This window comes from Mesoplodon mirus, assembly GCF_964341445.2.
Source record: "Mesoplodon mirus genome assembly, chromosome: 4".
In the NCBI taxonomy this organism is placed as follows: Eukaryota; Metazoa; Chordata; class Mammalia; order Artiodactyla; family Ziphiidae; genus Mesoplodon; species Mesoplodon mirus.
In genome coordinates, this window is record NC_138979.1 from 51,114,400 (window position 1) to 51,132,117 (window position 17,718).

A 17,718-nucleotide genomic window follows, 5' to 3' on the forward strand; every position below is an offset into this window, starting at 1 on the left:
CCCATAAATGGACACAAATGCTCACAGAGGTTTCACAGCTAAGAGGTATTGGAGGTGGGATTCAAATCCCAGCATTTCTGACTCTGAATCCCATTTCACACACCTTGCTGCTGTTTACTGCTTTCTTGCTTCCCTTGGTAATTTTGGCTGCTGGGGTTACCTGCTATCTCAAAGGTAAACAAGGTGATACGCTGCTATTCCCCCAACCTGTCCTGTTTAATTCCTTTTATATACCCACTCTCCAATTTAGTTACAGGCCAACCTGGATCCATCTTGTTGCTCACTTATTTCCCCAATCTTAGTTTAAGACTGTTTCTACCAATACAACAGGATGGAAGAAACACTGAATTAGGAACCAGGACTCATGGTCTAGTCCTGATGTTTTCGCTCTCAGCCATGTGCCAAGGGATGCTCGTTTCCTCATATGTAAAATGAAGGGGAGGATTAACCTTGATAATCTCTACGGTACTTCCTAAGCCTGAATTTCTATGATTATTGGGAAAAATCACAGCATTTTCTTTTACTAAAGGCAGAATGGATAATTAAAAGTCCTCCTTCTCCAGCCCTGCCCTCCCATTTAGGTAATTTGTTGATCAGACTGTTTTATAGAAAAAGGTAACTGGCAGCACTGCTTGTCAGACTCATGTTGCTTGATTCAGACTGGAATTAGAATCATAGCTTCCAAACTTTTTTTTACACATATTCTCTAAACTCCTCCTTTTTAACTTCGGAACCATGAGGCTGAGATTATTTTACATCAAGATCTGGACCGTGAAATCTTCCATTGTGATATCGGGACAAATCCCAATTCTTTGAGCCTTTTGGAAGCTCCTTAATCTAGCTCCCTGTTGACAAATGATAGGACATATGTGTATAGTTACAGGAACAATAGAATCTGTGTGCTATTTCTGAAATTTCGCACACTGACATCTCAATAAGGTGACAAAGCCCCAAGAGCGTGATCAGCTCTGGAAGAAAGATTTTTAAATAGAAATCTGCTATCTGATGAAAAACATTCATTCTTTGGTCTGTTTGTATTCAAACCTCCTGCACAAACACCCTTCCCAACATTGCCTCAATCTTAGGTAAAATTCTTCAGTCTACCTTGTTTTGGTAATTCTCAATCTCCTCCTGCAGAAAGGTCTGCCACGTTATCTGCTGGAGCTCTTCTCTCAAGTATTGGCAAGTTTCCAGATGTGATTTAGATATATTCTGTGCAAGGTGTTCTAAGGAGAAAACAGGAGATCACAACATGAAAAGCCAAGTTCTTCAGGGTTTTCCCTACTTAGTATTTGACTTAAAAAGTAACAAGTATAAAGCAACATGGCTGAACCAGTTTTAATGATCTCGACATATTTAAGTAAGCAATTTGGAACTATTCTATATTTGGGGACATGAGGATGAAGGACAGGCAAAGCCAACATTTAGCAATAAGGCTTGGCGTCTTCAAAGATCCTCCTGACCTGACCTTCTCTGTGCCTTTACACCAGCGTCTGGGAGTGAATGTTGGAGTTGAAAATATTGACCTAGAGAAGTGTGAAAAATGACTGACACGACCTGTACTTGGTATTTTTATGAAGACAGATCTACCATATACATTGACTGGGGGAGGATTACTCTTGAAAAATTAGAAAATGGTATTTTTTTGGGGACAACAACTATGTATTTCGTTTTTCCTGCAAAAATGGCAGAACAAGCATTACTGAAGCCTACTATGTCACTATATATATATATATAGTGTGGTGGTTAAGAGGTGAGATGGACTCTGGACCCAGACTGCTTGGGTTTGAATCTCAGCTCTGCTTAGTAGCTGTGTGATCTTGGGTAAGTTACTTAACCTCTCTGCGCTTCGGTCTCTTTATTTGTAAAATGAGGAAAATAGTACCTAATTTCCTATTTATCATAGGGCATCTGTGAAAATTAAGTGAGTTGAGCACTTAGAATAGAGAGGATAACATAGCATCTGCTACATAAACATTTGTTCTTATTACCCTGAAGTGTACTGAATTTGAAGATATTAAAAGAAACAGATGCCAAATAAGTTTCTCTAGGGACTTATAATCTGGTGAACATGTACATACATGCTGAAAGGACAATTCAAGACACTAGACAATAAAGCATGAAGTTGAATTCTACTAGAAGAGAAAGAAAAATAAAAACATAATAGGTGCTATCAGAGAAGGGAGAGATGAGGGGAATTAGGGGATGCTTCTTGACAGAAGAGAACATCTGGATTGGCCCCTGAAGGAAGGGGAGGATTTGGTAGGCAGAGGCCAGTGTGTGAGGCAGTGGACCAGTTCCACGTTCAAGGGATGGTAGATGAAAGAATGGATATGGCATCTACAGGAGACAGGACGATGTGATAAAGTGATGGTGTCAAAACAGAAATATGGGTAGAGAAGAGTCCACATCCTGAAGGATCTTGAATGTTGAGATTGAGGGTATGGACTTGATTAACAAAAGGAAAGGAGTCAGCAGGATTCTCAAGAGGGAGCTGACATGCTGAACACTGTATTTGGGGAAACAGAACAAGCGGTTTTGTCATTGGTGGACTGGAGGCAGGAGGATCAATTAGAAGGCTGCTGAAATCTAGACATAAGGGACTAAGAGCTTGAAATAGGTTGCTAATAATTGTTATGGAAGGGAAGGACAATTCAAGAAGTATTTTAAAAGAAGAACTGACAAGACTCCAAGAATACAAAAAATATCCTAAAGAGATGCCCCTCCCAGGGTCTTGAATATATAATAGGAAAGTTATTTAAAACAGTGGTGCTGAGGGCAAACTTAGCAACACTAGTAAGAGTGTCTTTGTTTGGAAATTTGTTACTGCTTCCGTCAAACAGAATCAGATTTGTTTGTGTGAAAACAGAGCAGGTTCACCTAAACAAAGCTCGAGACTAGAACCTCCTCAGAGATTCTGAAACACTGAAGCACGATAAACCTTAACAGCTCTACTTGGCAACACACAGACATGAAAACAACATAAGTAAATATCATAGAAAATAAAACATAAACAAAAGAAAAAAATTTAAAGGAGACAGAAACTGAGAGAGAGAAAGAAATTATGTCTATGTCTTAGAATCAGTGACGTGTGTGAAGAGAAGAGGGGAATAAAGACAAAATAATGGGGAATCAGAAACAAGAAAATAAGTGTGTACATAGTAAATTCAATTTTTATAAATATGAAAGAAATGATGAAAGCAAAGCATTCACAGGGAAGCTGGGAGAATCCTAGGAAGGGAAGAATGGGAAGAAGCTCACAGTATTCTCTTCCAGATCATGCTTTGTTTCCAGTTAGTTTGGTCAGCATCTTGTTTCACTTCATCCTTAAAAATTGTCCCCACCCATCCCTACCTATTTGAGTCCAGCTTTTAGAAGCGACAACAAATGATGCAATGTCCAATGACCAGTAGAGGGCAGTGGCTGCATTCTCACCAGCTGCCTTTGATCAAGATTCATACTTGATTTGGCAAGTGTAAGATTTTAGACACTGTGCTGTTTGTAAGTCTCCATTTCAGCAAAGGAGAATATGGTCAGACTGAGTAAAAGCTAAGAAGTTAGTGTGCTCTCTCAGACAAACAGTCTGGCATAGTGAAATACCTTGGAACTAGGAGTTAGGAGGCCTGGTTTCTGGTCTGAGCTCAGTTGGATAACTCACTTTGTGACAGGCAAATCAGTTCACTTCCTCAACTATGATGGCTTCATCAGGACAGCCAAGGTCTAGATACTTCAGAAGGAAAATCCTATCTTCTGAGAAAGTCACAGATTTTCACAGTGGTATGGAACTTTAGATATCATCTGGTCCAAACTCTCATCACTTTGTAGATAATGACATTAACAATGATGGTAAAAGTTAACACTTAGGTAGAGTTTACTATGTAAACTCTATATAACAGACTCATATAACATACCTACCTACATCTATATATATACATTATATATATATATATATATATATATATATATATATATATATATATATATATACTGTGTATATATACAAATATTTTTTCTTAATCTTCATGACAACTCTAGGGGGAAGATACTAGTATTATCTCCATTTTACAGATGAAAAAACCAAGCCACAGTGAGGTTAAGTGACTTTTCAAGGTGTCATAGCTGGCAAGTGGACAGTGATTCAAACATACACAATTTGGCTCCAGAGTCTATGCTCTGAATCTTTATAGTCCATGGGTAGGGAGACTGCAGCTTGCAGAGGTAACATGACTTATACTAGGTTGTACAACCTACAGCAAAGCTAGGACCACAACCCACATAAGCTGACTTCTTGTCTCATGCTTTGCCCAACATACCAGTTATCTCTTATGTACAAGGCTTTAGTTATGAATTATAGTAATAAGTGCAGTTAGCTTTTTTATTTTTTATTTCTTTTGGCTGTGCAGCTCGGCTTGTGGGATCTTAGTTCCCCGACCAGGGATGGAACCTGGGCCCATGGCAGTGAAAGCACCGAGTCTTAACGCTGGACCACCAGGGAATTCCCCAGTTAGCTTTTTTTAAAAAAGGAACCTAGGTAGTTTATCTGGAATGTATAATTCAGGTACTAAGTGTACATCAAGGGCAAAATTTCGTAGCCAGGAATGCAGATGTATTTCCACTAACAGTAATGGATTAGTAGATACTATTATTGAAAGATAGAACTGAGCTTAGGATATGTTAATTTACAATTTATTTTCCAATTGCACAAATGGTTTCATTTGTTTCAAATCTGATGATAAAATTTAGCCTAAAATGAAGTCAAGTTAGTTAAAGAAAGAGTCGGACTTAAGCCCCCAAGGAAATGTCAGGGAACTTCAGAGAGCTTTGAAGAAGTAGCAGCAAGGTCTTTGGCTGCTTTTACACTACTCTTAGCTCCTCAAACTATTTTGCACCTGTAAATGGGACAGAAAATCAGAGCTCCATTATATCCCTTTCAACTAAATTCTTGTTTCGTTTTGGGTTTGGGGCAAATCCTAGTGATGAGTTAGTTTTATTCATCGTGGGAAAAATGCCACAATTATGTGTGAAAAATCCCTAGTTTAGGAGAACATGGAGAATGGATGAGGGCACAGGGCTCTCAGACTCACTGGGAGGTGACAGCTGTAGAAAAGGAAAGGGATTTGTGGGTGAAGGAGGGGCTGGGGAAATCGGCTGAGCCACTTCTGGCTCCACTCAGGTATTAGTGCACATTTAGCCCAAGTGCCATGTTCAAGGGACACACTTAGGCCAAGCAGTGTGAGTTTATCTCTGGGTTGAACATTCGACAAGCAAATGGCATAGATTCACTAGTATTTATGATAAAGTAGAAGCAAACCTAAAGTGAGCCAGGTCATTTTTCACTGTATCATGTCAGTTTTCAATCAAATCCTTATTCATTTCTGAAAATTTTACTTTCATTACAGCTCTGCTTAAGGCTCAGTCAACCAAGATCTCACGACAAAAATGGAAGGTTTTTGTTCTAGTTCAAGAAAAAAAAAAAAAAAAATCAAGCCTAGCTCTGCTCAGCTTGGCTTCTAGTTCTGAGGTTTCTCTGTTAATCAAAAGAGCTGGGATACACCTTTAATGCTGTTCAGTGGTTAAAGACCAGGCTTAAAATGTCCCTGCTCTTGAGGATTTAAATTTAGACCCATAAAGAGGTGCTTGTGTAAAAACCGTAAAGAACATTCAATTTGTTCTATTTGGAGAAAGATTTTACTGGAAATATAAATTTCACTTAAAAAATGTTTTATGGGGTACAGAGGTGGAGAAACCATCTAAAGAACACAACCATTATTTCTGTGAACTAAGGACGTCTATGCTCAAGTCAGAACCCGCTGGTTCTTTTCCATGTGAAGTCTTCATTCTCTCTTCCTCTTAACTTAGTCATCTTCATAGCAACTAATTGAAATATCCCAAAGGATTATAACCTTGTGTGAGGAGCCGTGGGGAGGAGTGGATCAAATTCTCAAAGAGTAAAGGTCCTTACCAAAGTTTCTCTAATAACAGTGCTGTACTTAAAAATTGATTAAATATAACAGAGGATGTTATAACACAACTTCCTTGAAATGAAAAGTTTTCCATTGTCTGTGTTAACATTTCTAGGTCACATCTCCCAAGAAGCACCAATGTCACAGGAATAAGGAAATGACAGGTTTTTGGGGGGTGGTTTTTGGGGCATGGTGAGTCTTCTATGAAATACATCAGTTTTGCATTAATATCCATCACCAAAACATTCTGGCAAATAAAGAAGCCAATTTCCCTTTAACGATTATAGAATGTGTCAGAGTTGCAAAACTTAGATGCATACAGGGACTGGGCAGTGATATAAATGCCGAGAGTCGGATGGGCCCATTTCAAGGCGTTAGGCCCTAAGTGGTACCAGTTGGTTGTTGCCACTCCCAAATGCTGGTCCAGTGTAACTAGATCTTTTTTTTTTTTTCCTTCCCCAAGAAACTGAAAATCTGAACTTTCAGGTGGAATTGTCCAGGTTTAAAATTTTAGCAACCAATTCAAAAATTGTAAAGCTCTGCACTGGTCAAAAACCCATGTCTATGTGCCAGGTTAAGTTTGTGGGTTGCTATTTTTATAACTTTTGGTATAAAGCAATACTTAGAACATAACTAAATCAGTGGAGTTAATGGGGCCATTCCCTGAACTCACAGTTTTCTGTGGAATTTAAAGATTGCTTTAAGTTCATATTGTCTCAGCTCTGATGCTGAGAGGTCACTGAGTTTCTTGAATATATGATGGGAAACAGTGGACAAAAACAAGGGGGCAGGCTGGAATTATGAAGTGGTCCAAATGGTAAAGGTGACTCACCCTTCTAGATGCATCATTTTAATAACATAACTCATTAGAAGAAAGTCAGACAAATCCCATTTCCTTCAAATGGCCCAAGTAGTCCACCCCAATGGAAACACGGAAGCCATTACCTAGTTCTGCCATGGACACAGTTGGGGACGTCTCTCCATTGGTGAAAGAGCAGTAGGGAAAGAAGCCTGATGCTGGTGTGTAGTCACATATTGGTTCTGGTTTGATTCCGTTGATATCAAGACCTGACTGGTCCGGGGAAGGCTGTATGTCCAGGTAGAAGCTGCTGACGGCAGAGTCTGCCTTGCTGCCCTCGGGGGTGTGCCCGTCGATGTAGCTGCTGAGGTCGTCATGAAGCTCCGTAAGCCCGTTGGCCGAGATGCTGTAGGTGGGAGTCAGCGGCTCGGCCTCTCCAGGCTGCTGTTGGTGGTCTCGCTGCTGCTGCTGCATCCGGTGTTTCTGTACTTCTGCGTACAAGCTGTCTCGTTGCTTTTTCGACATGCGGCCAAATTTTACAGCTGGAAGAAAAAAGCCAAGGCACACCGTATACAACACGCTTTTCTCCATGATCCTCTCCAGCATGCTTTAGGAGTTCCTTTGAAGTTGCAGACAATTCCATCAAAAACCACACAACCACAAAATAAGGACGTGATCCCGAGGTGAAAATAAATGGTCCCACCTCACACAGGCTTGTTCCACATCCCAAAAAGCAAAGACACATCCCAGAGGAGCTGCATTTCACAAACAGACCCAGGGCTGGTACAAGAGACCCAGAGCAATGACCACCTATGTTTCTGTGCTGTCACACAGCCCTAGGCTCAGTGGGAGCTACTGAAATGCGACTTAATGGGCTTGTTCCCTCTCTACCCAGGCAGTTGGTCTAGACATTTCTCTTCCCAGTGCTCAGACCAGAGCACAGGGACGCACAGACTCACGGAGGTGTTATCAGGGCACAAGCAGTCAAACCTCAACTTGCACTCATTTCACTAATCCGTATGCTTACATGAGTTTCTTCCTGATCAAACAGCCAAATCTGGGGCTTCCTTGAGAAAGCTCAACAGACTGGACGAAGCATTTGCAATTCCATGAATTACATCTCTTGAGTCTATGCCCTCTCTTGCTCCTGGGTCTTGGGGTCCCTGTGAGACCCTTGGACCTGTCTTTTTAAAATTATTATTATTCTTTTAACATCTTTATTGGAGTATAATTGCTTTACAATGATGTGTTAGTTTCTGCTGTATCACAAAGTAAATCAGCTCTACATATACATATATCCCCATATCTCCTCCCTCTTGCATCTCCCTCCCACCATCCTTATCCCACCCCTCTAGGTGGTCACAAAGCACCGAGCTGATCTCCCTGTGCTATGCAGCTGCTTCCCACTAGCTAGCTATTTTACAGTTGGTAGTATATATTTGTCCATGCCACTCTCTCACTTCGTCCCAGCTTACCCTTCCCCCTCCCCGTGTCCTCAAGTCCATTCTCTATGTCTGTGTCTTTATTCCTGTCCTGCCCCTAGGTTCTTCAGAACCTTTTTTTTTTTTTTTTTTAGATTCCATATATATGTGTTAGCATACGGTATTTGTTTTTCTTTTTCTGACATACTTCACTCTGTATGAGAGTCTCTAGGTCCATCCACCTCACTACAAATAACAATTTCGTTTCTTTTAATGGCTGAGTAATATTCCATTGCATATATGTGCCACATCTTCTATATCCATTCATCTGTCGATGGACATTTAGGTTGCTTCCATGCCTTGGACCCATCTTTAAAGGACACTTTCTGCTGTTCTCATTTAGCCTCAAGTAAAAAGAATATCAGAATTTTGGAAAGGGCAGACTCTGTGGAAGATCCCCATCGGGAGAATTTGTGTGTGCAGCCCTTCTCCGTGCGATGTGTCCCCATATTTAAAGTGGAACAGTGACTGGAGTAATTTTCCAGTTCATTTAGAATCCCAAATGATTTCTCCTAAAACATCCAGATAATTGAGAAAAAAAATCCTATGATTTCCTGGTCTGAACCCCCCACTAACCCATTTATTTCTCAGCCTGATTCTGTATGTGTAGATAAAGCCGCTGCTGGAGGGATTAAGACCTCCTAATTGATTATGGTTAAACTGATACCTGACCAGGTGGATGAATTCACCCATCTGACCATCAACATAATTCTATGAGTCTTGAGGCAGGAGGCAGGATAGATGGAAGTGAAGCTGGGAATCAGGGCCCACTGTCCAGGCCAGCTGGTGGATCTTTTTCCTGCCAAGGAGGATGTACTTTCATTTTGCACAGAGGAAACAAGTGAGCTGGATTCTGGTCAATTTCCAGTTTCCACAACTCAGGTGACAAACTTGGGTGGGGCTGGTTAGATAGCAGTCAGGCTGCTGTGGGCTCTGAATTTCAGGCCTATAATTGTGTAAGTCCCCAAATTCACTCCAAGTCCACAACAAAGTGTGCTGTCACTTATACGAGAAATCTCCACAAGGCATACTGAAGGTACTTAATTTTTTTGAAAAGCATACTCTGGAACCCCTAAGGGGATTAATACCCATAGGGGAAACTTGTTCTGCTATGACTCTGAATTGTGTTTTAACTCTTTTCTTAATATTAACAACAGTAATCATACTATCCCATAAGTGAAATGAATGGATCAGGTTTTTTTTGTTTTTGGCCGTGCTGTGCGTCTTGTGGGATCTTTGTTCCCTGACCAGGGATCGAACCCACGCCCCCTGCAGTGGAAGACCAGAGCCCTAACCACAGGACTGCCAGGGAAGTCCCTGGATCGGGTCTTGAGAAAATGCACACACAACTTGTGATTTTTAACTTACAGATTCATAAGAGATATACCTAATTTTATGAGTTTAGTGCCATTGGAAGATGAAATCTGCAGAGCTGCATATCACAGGAATTTCTGAGAATACAGTGTAAGTTCTGTGACTTGCATCTTCCAATCCCCAAAACTTCACTTTGGTCCTACAAATTCTAAGAGGTCACCCTGTGTACAACTTGTGCCTGGGTGGGTCCACAGGCCCCAAGAACATCTGATTATGGGGAAAGGAGACCTTCAGAATGCCTGCCCAGCAGCCTGAAGTTATTTTTCCACAGGCTGAAACTCCATTGGAAGAGATGTTTCCTTCAAAGGGATCTCTCAAGAGAACCAGCCAGCCAGTATATTTGGAAAAGTCCTTAAAATGTATCCACTACACTAACTGACCAATTTCTTTATATAAGAATAGTCTTGAAATCTGGTGTTGATTATTCTGTGCACTTAGACAGTTTTCCAGGAAGATCCTGAACTGTTTTGCAAATGAATGGTAGATGGTCTCTAGTTCTTAAAACAGTTTCTCTTAATGAAACATTTGTCACTTGGGCATGCTTTGCACTATTTTCACACATACTGTATGTACAAATGTTTGACTTTGGATCCAGTTAGCATAAAAGCTAATTCATCCCAACTGCCAATAACCTTACTAGTGTAAGACATGTAACAATTAGCTCTGGTTTGTGTTTTCTGTGGGGAAAAATGCTTCTAGAAGGTATCCTTTTTAAGACCCTCAGGTGACACTTACCTTCCATCAATTCATCCACATGTAATGTTTTAAACCAGTAGTCCCCAACCTTTCTGGCACCAGGGACTGGTTTCATAGAAGAAAATTTTTTCACGGACAGGGGAGGGGGGGGATCAGGCGGGAATGGGAGCGATGGGGAGCGGCAGATGAAGCTTGGCTAGCTTGCTGGCCCCCCGCTCACCTCCTGCTGTGCGGCCCAGTTCCTAACTGGTAGTGGTCCATGGCCTGGGGGTTGGGGACCCCTGTTTTAAACGTCAAAAATCTGAAGGTGTTCTGACCACACACAGACATTTCTCCTCCATGCCACCCCGCCCCCAGTCCTCCATCATCCAGTGAACTGACTGGAATGGTTTATGGAGGAGAAGTAACTGCTGTGACACCCAGAAAGCCACCAGAGGAGGGAGGGGTGGAGGGGTTGGAGGGACAGAGGGGACATATTCTGGCAGATCTGGGTCCAGGCTTCCGAGGGCACTTTCACAACCCTGTGCTACTGTACAACGCAGGCTGCGGGTGCTCACCATCTCGAGACATCCCCACGGCAAGGCATTTCTGTAATCGACAGTGTTGGCAGCGGTTTCTACTGGTTCGATCAATCAAACAGTTCTTCTGACGAGGACAGGAGTAGGTGGCATTGCTTTGCTGACTTCTCCTGAAAAAGCCCTGTGATTCAGTTATGAAATAGAAAACAGGTTAGTGTCAGCTGGAGCTGAATGACACTAAAGGCAAGAAACGGAGCGCCATGCAGCATGCACATTTAATGGAGAATTAAACTTGTAGCACAATCATCCTGGAGACCATTAATGAAATTAAAGTCACTTCTTTTTCCTCGAGTAAAATTGATCCCCAGAGCCCAATCCTGTGTCCCTTACATATGCAAAACTTTAACTGCAGCAGACAGCTGCCTATGTAGAAGGCACAGGATTGGGCCCTCTTCTTGGTCTCTGATGATCAAAAGCTGTGTGCTTAGTGAAACAGTACAAAGGCACTTATCTTTAACCTTTATCTCCAAAACATTTTTAGTAGAATACACACAAAACACTCTTCTGGGGTGTCCAGAGATAAGAAGATGCAGCTTCACCGTAACTCAGGGGGCTGCAATCCTGGTACACTGTGCTCATCTCAACCAGACCACGTAAATCCACCGTCTTTTATGCATCTTCCATTCCTCAAGTCAGAATCTACTGCCCCAAGAAGTTAAGTGACACTTGGAAGGATTATCTTGGCAGATCAATCAGACTGGGAATACTCTACCCTTGACAGTTTGGAAATACCATGTGTTTAGAATCATGGCCTTGAAGACTGAACAAATCCAATCTGATGTTCATCAAGTTCCACTTATTTGTTAAGCACTGTTTTGGAAATAAGGAGCTGCACTAAGATGCGTAAGGAGTACTGACCTCAAGGATTTAATTAATTCATTCACTCATTGATTCATTCATTTTTGCTAACTTCTTGAGCTGGATTCATTTTTTTTTTTTTTTTTTGCGGTACGCGGGCCTCTCACTGTTATGGCCTCTCCCGTTGCGGAGCACAGGCTCCGGAAGCGCAAGCTCAGTGGCCATGGCTCACGGGCCCAGCCGCTCCATGGCATGTGGGATCCTCCCGGACTGGGGCAAGAACCCGTGTTCCCTGCATCGGCAGGCGGACTCCCAACCACTGCGCCACCAGGGAAGCCCTTGAGCTAGATTCTTATTAGCTCATTAATTTTCACTGCTGTTTCTTTTCTTAAAGCTGCAAGGGTTCCTTTTAGTTACGTTTTGGTAGCAGCCCACAAGTTCTGCTATGTAGTATTTTCATGATTATTCAACCTGAAACATGCTCTAGTTTTCAATAGCTTTCTTCTTTAATCCATATGTTCTTGAGAGGCACATTTTTAAAAGTTGAAGTATAGTTGATTTACAATGTTGTATTAGTTTCTGGTGTACAGCAAAAGTGATTCAGTTACATATATATGTATGTGTGTGTGTATGTGTGTGTATATATATATATTTTATATATATATAAATATATATATATATATATATATATATATATATATAGTTCCCTGTTCTATACAGTAGGATATTGTTGTTTATCTATACAAGCACATTTCTTAATTTCCAAACATATGGGGGGGTTGTTTCTGGTTATCTTTTGATTGTTTACTTATCTCTCAGTGGTTTTCCAAACTAGGGATGTATTCTGAAAAAAAAAAAAAGAAGGTAACCAGAGTCATTTCTATGAAGCAGAGCCATGGAAGGTACAAAAGAGTATAGTCACCTTCAAATCTTTAATGGCAAAGACGGATGATCCCAACCAAGGGGACGCTAGTGGAGAAGGTAAGGTAAAATCCTGAAGAACTAACAGAGTGACAGAGTGCTGGGCAAACTGATAAGAGCACTCTCTCACCAGAAGATTTTTCTGGAGGCCAACTTGGCAGTTCTATCAAAATCCTTAAAAACATGCCTATCCATTGAACCAGTAATTACCCTTTAAGGAATATATATATATATATATATTTAAAATAATTAATTAATTAATTTTATTTATTTATTTTTTTTGGCTGTGTTGGGTTGTTGCGGCGAGCGGGGCTACTCTTCATTGCGGTGCGCGGTCTTCTCACTGTCGTGGCTTCTCTTGTTGGGGAGTACGGGCTCTAGGCACGCGGGCTTCAGTAGCTGTGGCACATGGGCTCAGTATTGTGGCTCACGGGCTCTAGAGTGCAGGCTCAGTAGTTGTGGCACACGGGCTTAGTTGCTCCGCGGCATGTGGGATCTTCCCAAACCAGGGATCGAACCCATGTCCCCTGCATTGGCAGGTGGATTCTTAACCACTGCGCCACCAGGGAAGTCCCTAAGGAATATATTTTAAAGGAATGTTAAGAATGGTACAAAGATTTACCTACATGGATGTTCATCACAGCACTATCGGTAAGGTAGAAAAAAAATTTTAGAAAGACGCTAAATGTCCAACAGTAGTGAATTGGGAGAGTCATACTGGATATCTATACATTCAGCCACCTTTAAAAATGGTGTTTTAGAAATACAATTATTGACATAAAAGGGTTATTAAAAATATACTGCTGAATAAAAAAAACAGCTAAAGAACTAAACACAATATAATCCAATTTTGTAGGGAAAATCCATATATTTAACATGGAAGAAACTTTGGAAAATTATGTCCTCGAATGAAAAGAACAGCTGGCACTGGTTGGTGGGGGCATGAGTGATCTTAATTTTCTTTCTGTTCATCTGTGCTTTCTGATTTTTCTACAATATGTGGGCAGAAAGGTATGTGAGCTACTCAGGAAGAGCTATTCAGTACATCTGCTTTCTTCTGTGATGGCTGGGGACTTTGTGGATTAAGTCATGGTTATGATGGATATGACCTCAGTTCCCAGTTCTTTCCTTTTGGAAACCAACTTAGGATGGGAGGGACAGGCACTGATCTCTTACCACCTCTCTGCCAGGCTGCTCACTGACCAATATGGGCAAGGCTGGGGGCCCAGGGTCTCAGACTGTCTCTCTATTGTACTTTAAACCTCCCTGATATCAAGTCTGGCCTCTTCTGTGAGGCAATCTCTCTCTTCTCAAAATATCTAAAAAGCTATGGGTTTGTTTTTTTTTTTTTTCCTCTGTTGACAAGAAAGTGAGAAGTAAAGCTTTCTTTGGGGCTTAGTGGAGAGAATTAAAGAAAATATAAATGGTAACAGAGGCAGATAATCCTTAGAAAGAGATACCAAGAGGTCACCTGTCCAGGTATTCAGTTGAGTCTGAGACATAATCTTTGTCAAGGCTGAAAGGTGTTTATTACTTTCTTGAGGCCCTACCACCTTCAGACCCTCCATGCTTGCTGTCACTGCAGGTGCCTAGGATCAGGAATTATTTGCTTTTCCTTTAGCTGAGGCTGAATGAGCCTGTTCCATTTCGTTCTATAATCGTCGAATATGGAGAATGTCTACACAATCTCTCTTTTTTCTTTAAATGGAACCAGTACTTGCAGGCTGCCAAGTTATCTCCCAGTACCTTGTCTGTAGACCAAATCACAGCATCTGTCACCTTTCTTTCTAGGTTCTTTTGTACCTTTAGTATTTCTTCTTAGGATCCTTTCCAGTTTCTCCACTTTCTTAAAAAATCTGAAATCCAGGACTAGACACAGCTCTTGAATAATGCTTGGATCATTATCAAAGGCAAAAAAGGCTACTCTTTAGTTTTCACATATTAAACTCAAGTTAACATCAAACCACCACTAATGAAATTCCAGGATGTTAGCACAGATGCTATATACAACCACCAGTTTGCTCTGCTACAAGAGAATTCTGGGAGGGCATAATGATAATGATGATGATGAGAGATCTTAATGAGTGTCTGTATTAATCATATCTTTTTATTCTGTATTTTTAATGCTTTGACATCTTGAGGTCTTGATAACCCAGGAGAGATTATGCTTCCCAGGACTACCTAATTCCTAGAAATAGCAAACAACTTGCCTGGGAGCACACCTTTTATACGCAGACCAACCGATCCAGAACCCTAACATCCAGCCACCTCCTCCCATGTTTCCCCCTCATTCCATCAGCCTCCTGACTGACCCTGGTGCTTTCCACTGTGGTCCTCTGTGTGGCATGCTGTGCCTCCTGTTTCAAGGGACCTATGTTATAACCAATTCCTCTCTCTCTTTTAAAAAATTTTTATTTTATAGTGGAGTATAGTTGATTAACAATGTTGTGTTAGTTTCAGGTGTACAGCAAAGTGATTCAGTTATACATACACATGTATCTATTCTTTTTCCAATTCTTTTCCCATTTAAGTTGTTACATAATATTGAGCAGAGTTCCCTGTGCTATAGAGTAGGCCCTTGTTGGTTATCCATTTTAAATATAGCAGTGTGTACATGTCAATCCCAAACTCCCAATCTATCTCCCCACCCCAACCCTTCCCCCTTGGTAACCACAAGTTCACTCTCTAAGTCTGTGAATCTGACAAACTTCTCTCTTCACAGCAGTTATTTTCTGTCTATATGTCTCACCTACTTGATTAAAACCAATCCCAGGAATCGTTAAAACAGTGCTTATTATTTGCTAGGCACCTTGTGCTTTATATGGATTCCATCACGTAATCTTGACAAGGGCAACACGAGGCAGGTGCTATCATTTTGCTGGTTTTCAGGTCAAAGAACCTGAGGCTTAGGGAGAGAGGCACTAGCTCAGAACCCCCCCACCCCCTTCCCTCCCTACCCCCCAGCATGGGGGTAAAGCCAGGATCTGAATTTAGGTGGTTTAATTCCAGAACTCACACGTTTATCCCTTTTGTTGTTTTTCTGCTTCCTTTGAGTGTTCAGAAGGATTCCCACTTGGGGGTTCTCATAGAAGGCAATCCTGAAAGGAGGCAGTGTCAAGACACAAGGTATGCATAGCAAAAGAGTGAGACTGATCTGCTCTGAAATTAGCGTTTTCCTTCAGGTTAGCCCCTTTGGCTGGCCACGGCGCCAACGCCCAGTCATTTTACAGATTCCTCTTCTACTGCCACCTCCTGATGTGGGTTATTCACATGAGGAAACCAGTCTCACAATTTCGTGATTTTCCCTCATTTCTGACTGGGAGGATTATGTCCCCTTTTATTCACATTACTTATTTCTAAATTACTCTGGCTTGTTTAGAAAACAAACAAAACAATAACAACAACAAACTGACTTCAAGGACACACAGTCACTATCATTAAAGATGTTTGAGAAATGCCATCAGTTGCAAGGCAAATCCACAAAGCTTTCCACATGCTCTTGGAGCGACAGCACTGAGGCTGGAACCAACGTTTGGAAAAGGACTTCACTTCTTCGGATGCCTCAGCTTTGTTTTTTGTTTGTTTTTTATTGATGTACAGTTGATTCACGATGTTGCGTTAATTTCTGCTGTACAGCAAAGTGATTCAGTTTTACATATATATATATATATATATATATATATATATATATACACACACACATATTCTTTATTTAAATATTCTTTTCCATTATGGTTTGTCGCAGGATATTGAATATAGTTCCCTGTTCATGGATGCTTCACCTTGCTCTTTACAACACCATTTATTTCTCACTGAGTCATTTGAGCAAATGACTGTGGAAAGTTCAGGGAGTGGCAGTGCTAAGAAACAGAGAAGAGACCTTTCTTTTGGATTAAATCGACAGAGTCATGCCCACAAGGCTAGCTATCAAATACCAAGTGGGAGGGGTCAGGTGGGGTTATAAGGTGAGAGCTGTGAAGGGAGAAAGAGGTAAGCCTGGGTGACTCAGACACACTAAACTTTGCATTTCAGACAGAATGAGGGCTTGGTCTTCCTTTCCTGCCCCCTTTTTTCCCTTAAAAACAAACAAACAAAAAAACTTTTCATTTTAGTATTCCTTGGGGTTTCTCAGAGGATTTGGGCAGTTAAACTGAAAAAGTATTTAAAGCTGACGAATACATAAGAGGAGGAGGATTAGAAGAGCAAGAAAGAAGAGGAAGAAAGGGAGAAAGTATGGTAGGTACCTTCCTTCCTCAAGGGAGAAGTATGCTCATAAATGTAGAAGCAGGATCTTGACTGACTGGGGAGCAATCCTGGAGAAGGTCACACTGAGAAATGAAGCTGAGACACCAGTTCTAGGGGCTGGGAAGCTTGAGGCCACACAGAGAGCAGTGACAGCACAAGGCAGCACTTCAAGTTTTGGGGTGGAACTGAGGAGGTATACATAAAGAAGAAAGTGCTGAAGCTGTGAGTCACCTGGGAAAGATATTAAGTACACAATTTTGGAGTTTTATTTCTAAAAGCTGAGCTAATGAATGACTTCTTTGGCTTTCTTAAAAGTTCACTTTGTACGGATGTCAAGATACACGGAGATGTGCCATTATAAACATGGTGGGCTTGAGCATAGAGGGCCACCATGATGAACTGCAGGGTAGGATACAGCACTTGGTGTGGCTGCGGCACACTACCACCACCTAGTGGCAGCATACTCACATGCAGTTGCTGCAATACATTAGGATAATACAAACAGGCCTTTAGAGATGAAATGAAGTAGAGAGATTATCAGATTCAGTAGTTCTCAAACTGACGGTGTATGAGAATCATCCATGTAGCTTTTATAAAATACACATGAGATCTATTGAACTACAACGTTGCTTTGAGAGTATAGTCGCAGACATACAAACTAGTTTGAACAATGTGAAAGCACCATTGTTATAGGTCAAAAAAGAAGAAATGTCATGTTGTATGGCAAACATTTTAACAAAGCTTTCTGAAGACTCTGCTGCCTTCCCTTTGTTAAGGTCTATACTCTAGTTTTCTGATTTTGCAGATAACAAAAAGGAAGCTCAGAATGGTAAGTGACTTGTCCAAGGCTGTCCCATGGCTAC

At 41.2% G+C, this 17,718-nt stretch overlaps 1 protein-coding gene across 1 annotated transcript in view; it reads right to left on the reverse strand.

Moving 5' to 3' along the window:
• Window positions 1-17,718, reverse strand: part of RORA (RAR related orphan receptor A) — a 103,590-nt gene that overhangs the window by 15,386 nt on the left and 70,486 nt on the right. The window contains exons 3-5 of the mRNA XM_082619829.1: window positions 10,871-11,012; window positions 6,909-7,304; window positions 1,105-1,226 (exon numbers count right to left, since the gene is read on the reverse strand). Of these exons, the coding sequence (XP_082475955.1) occupies window positions 1,105-1,226; window positions 6,909-7,304; window positions 10,871-11,012 (660 nt within the window). The remainder of the gene's footprint in view (window positions 1-1,104; window positions 1,227-6,908; window positions 7,305-10,870; window positions 11,013-17,718) is intronic.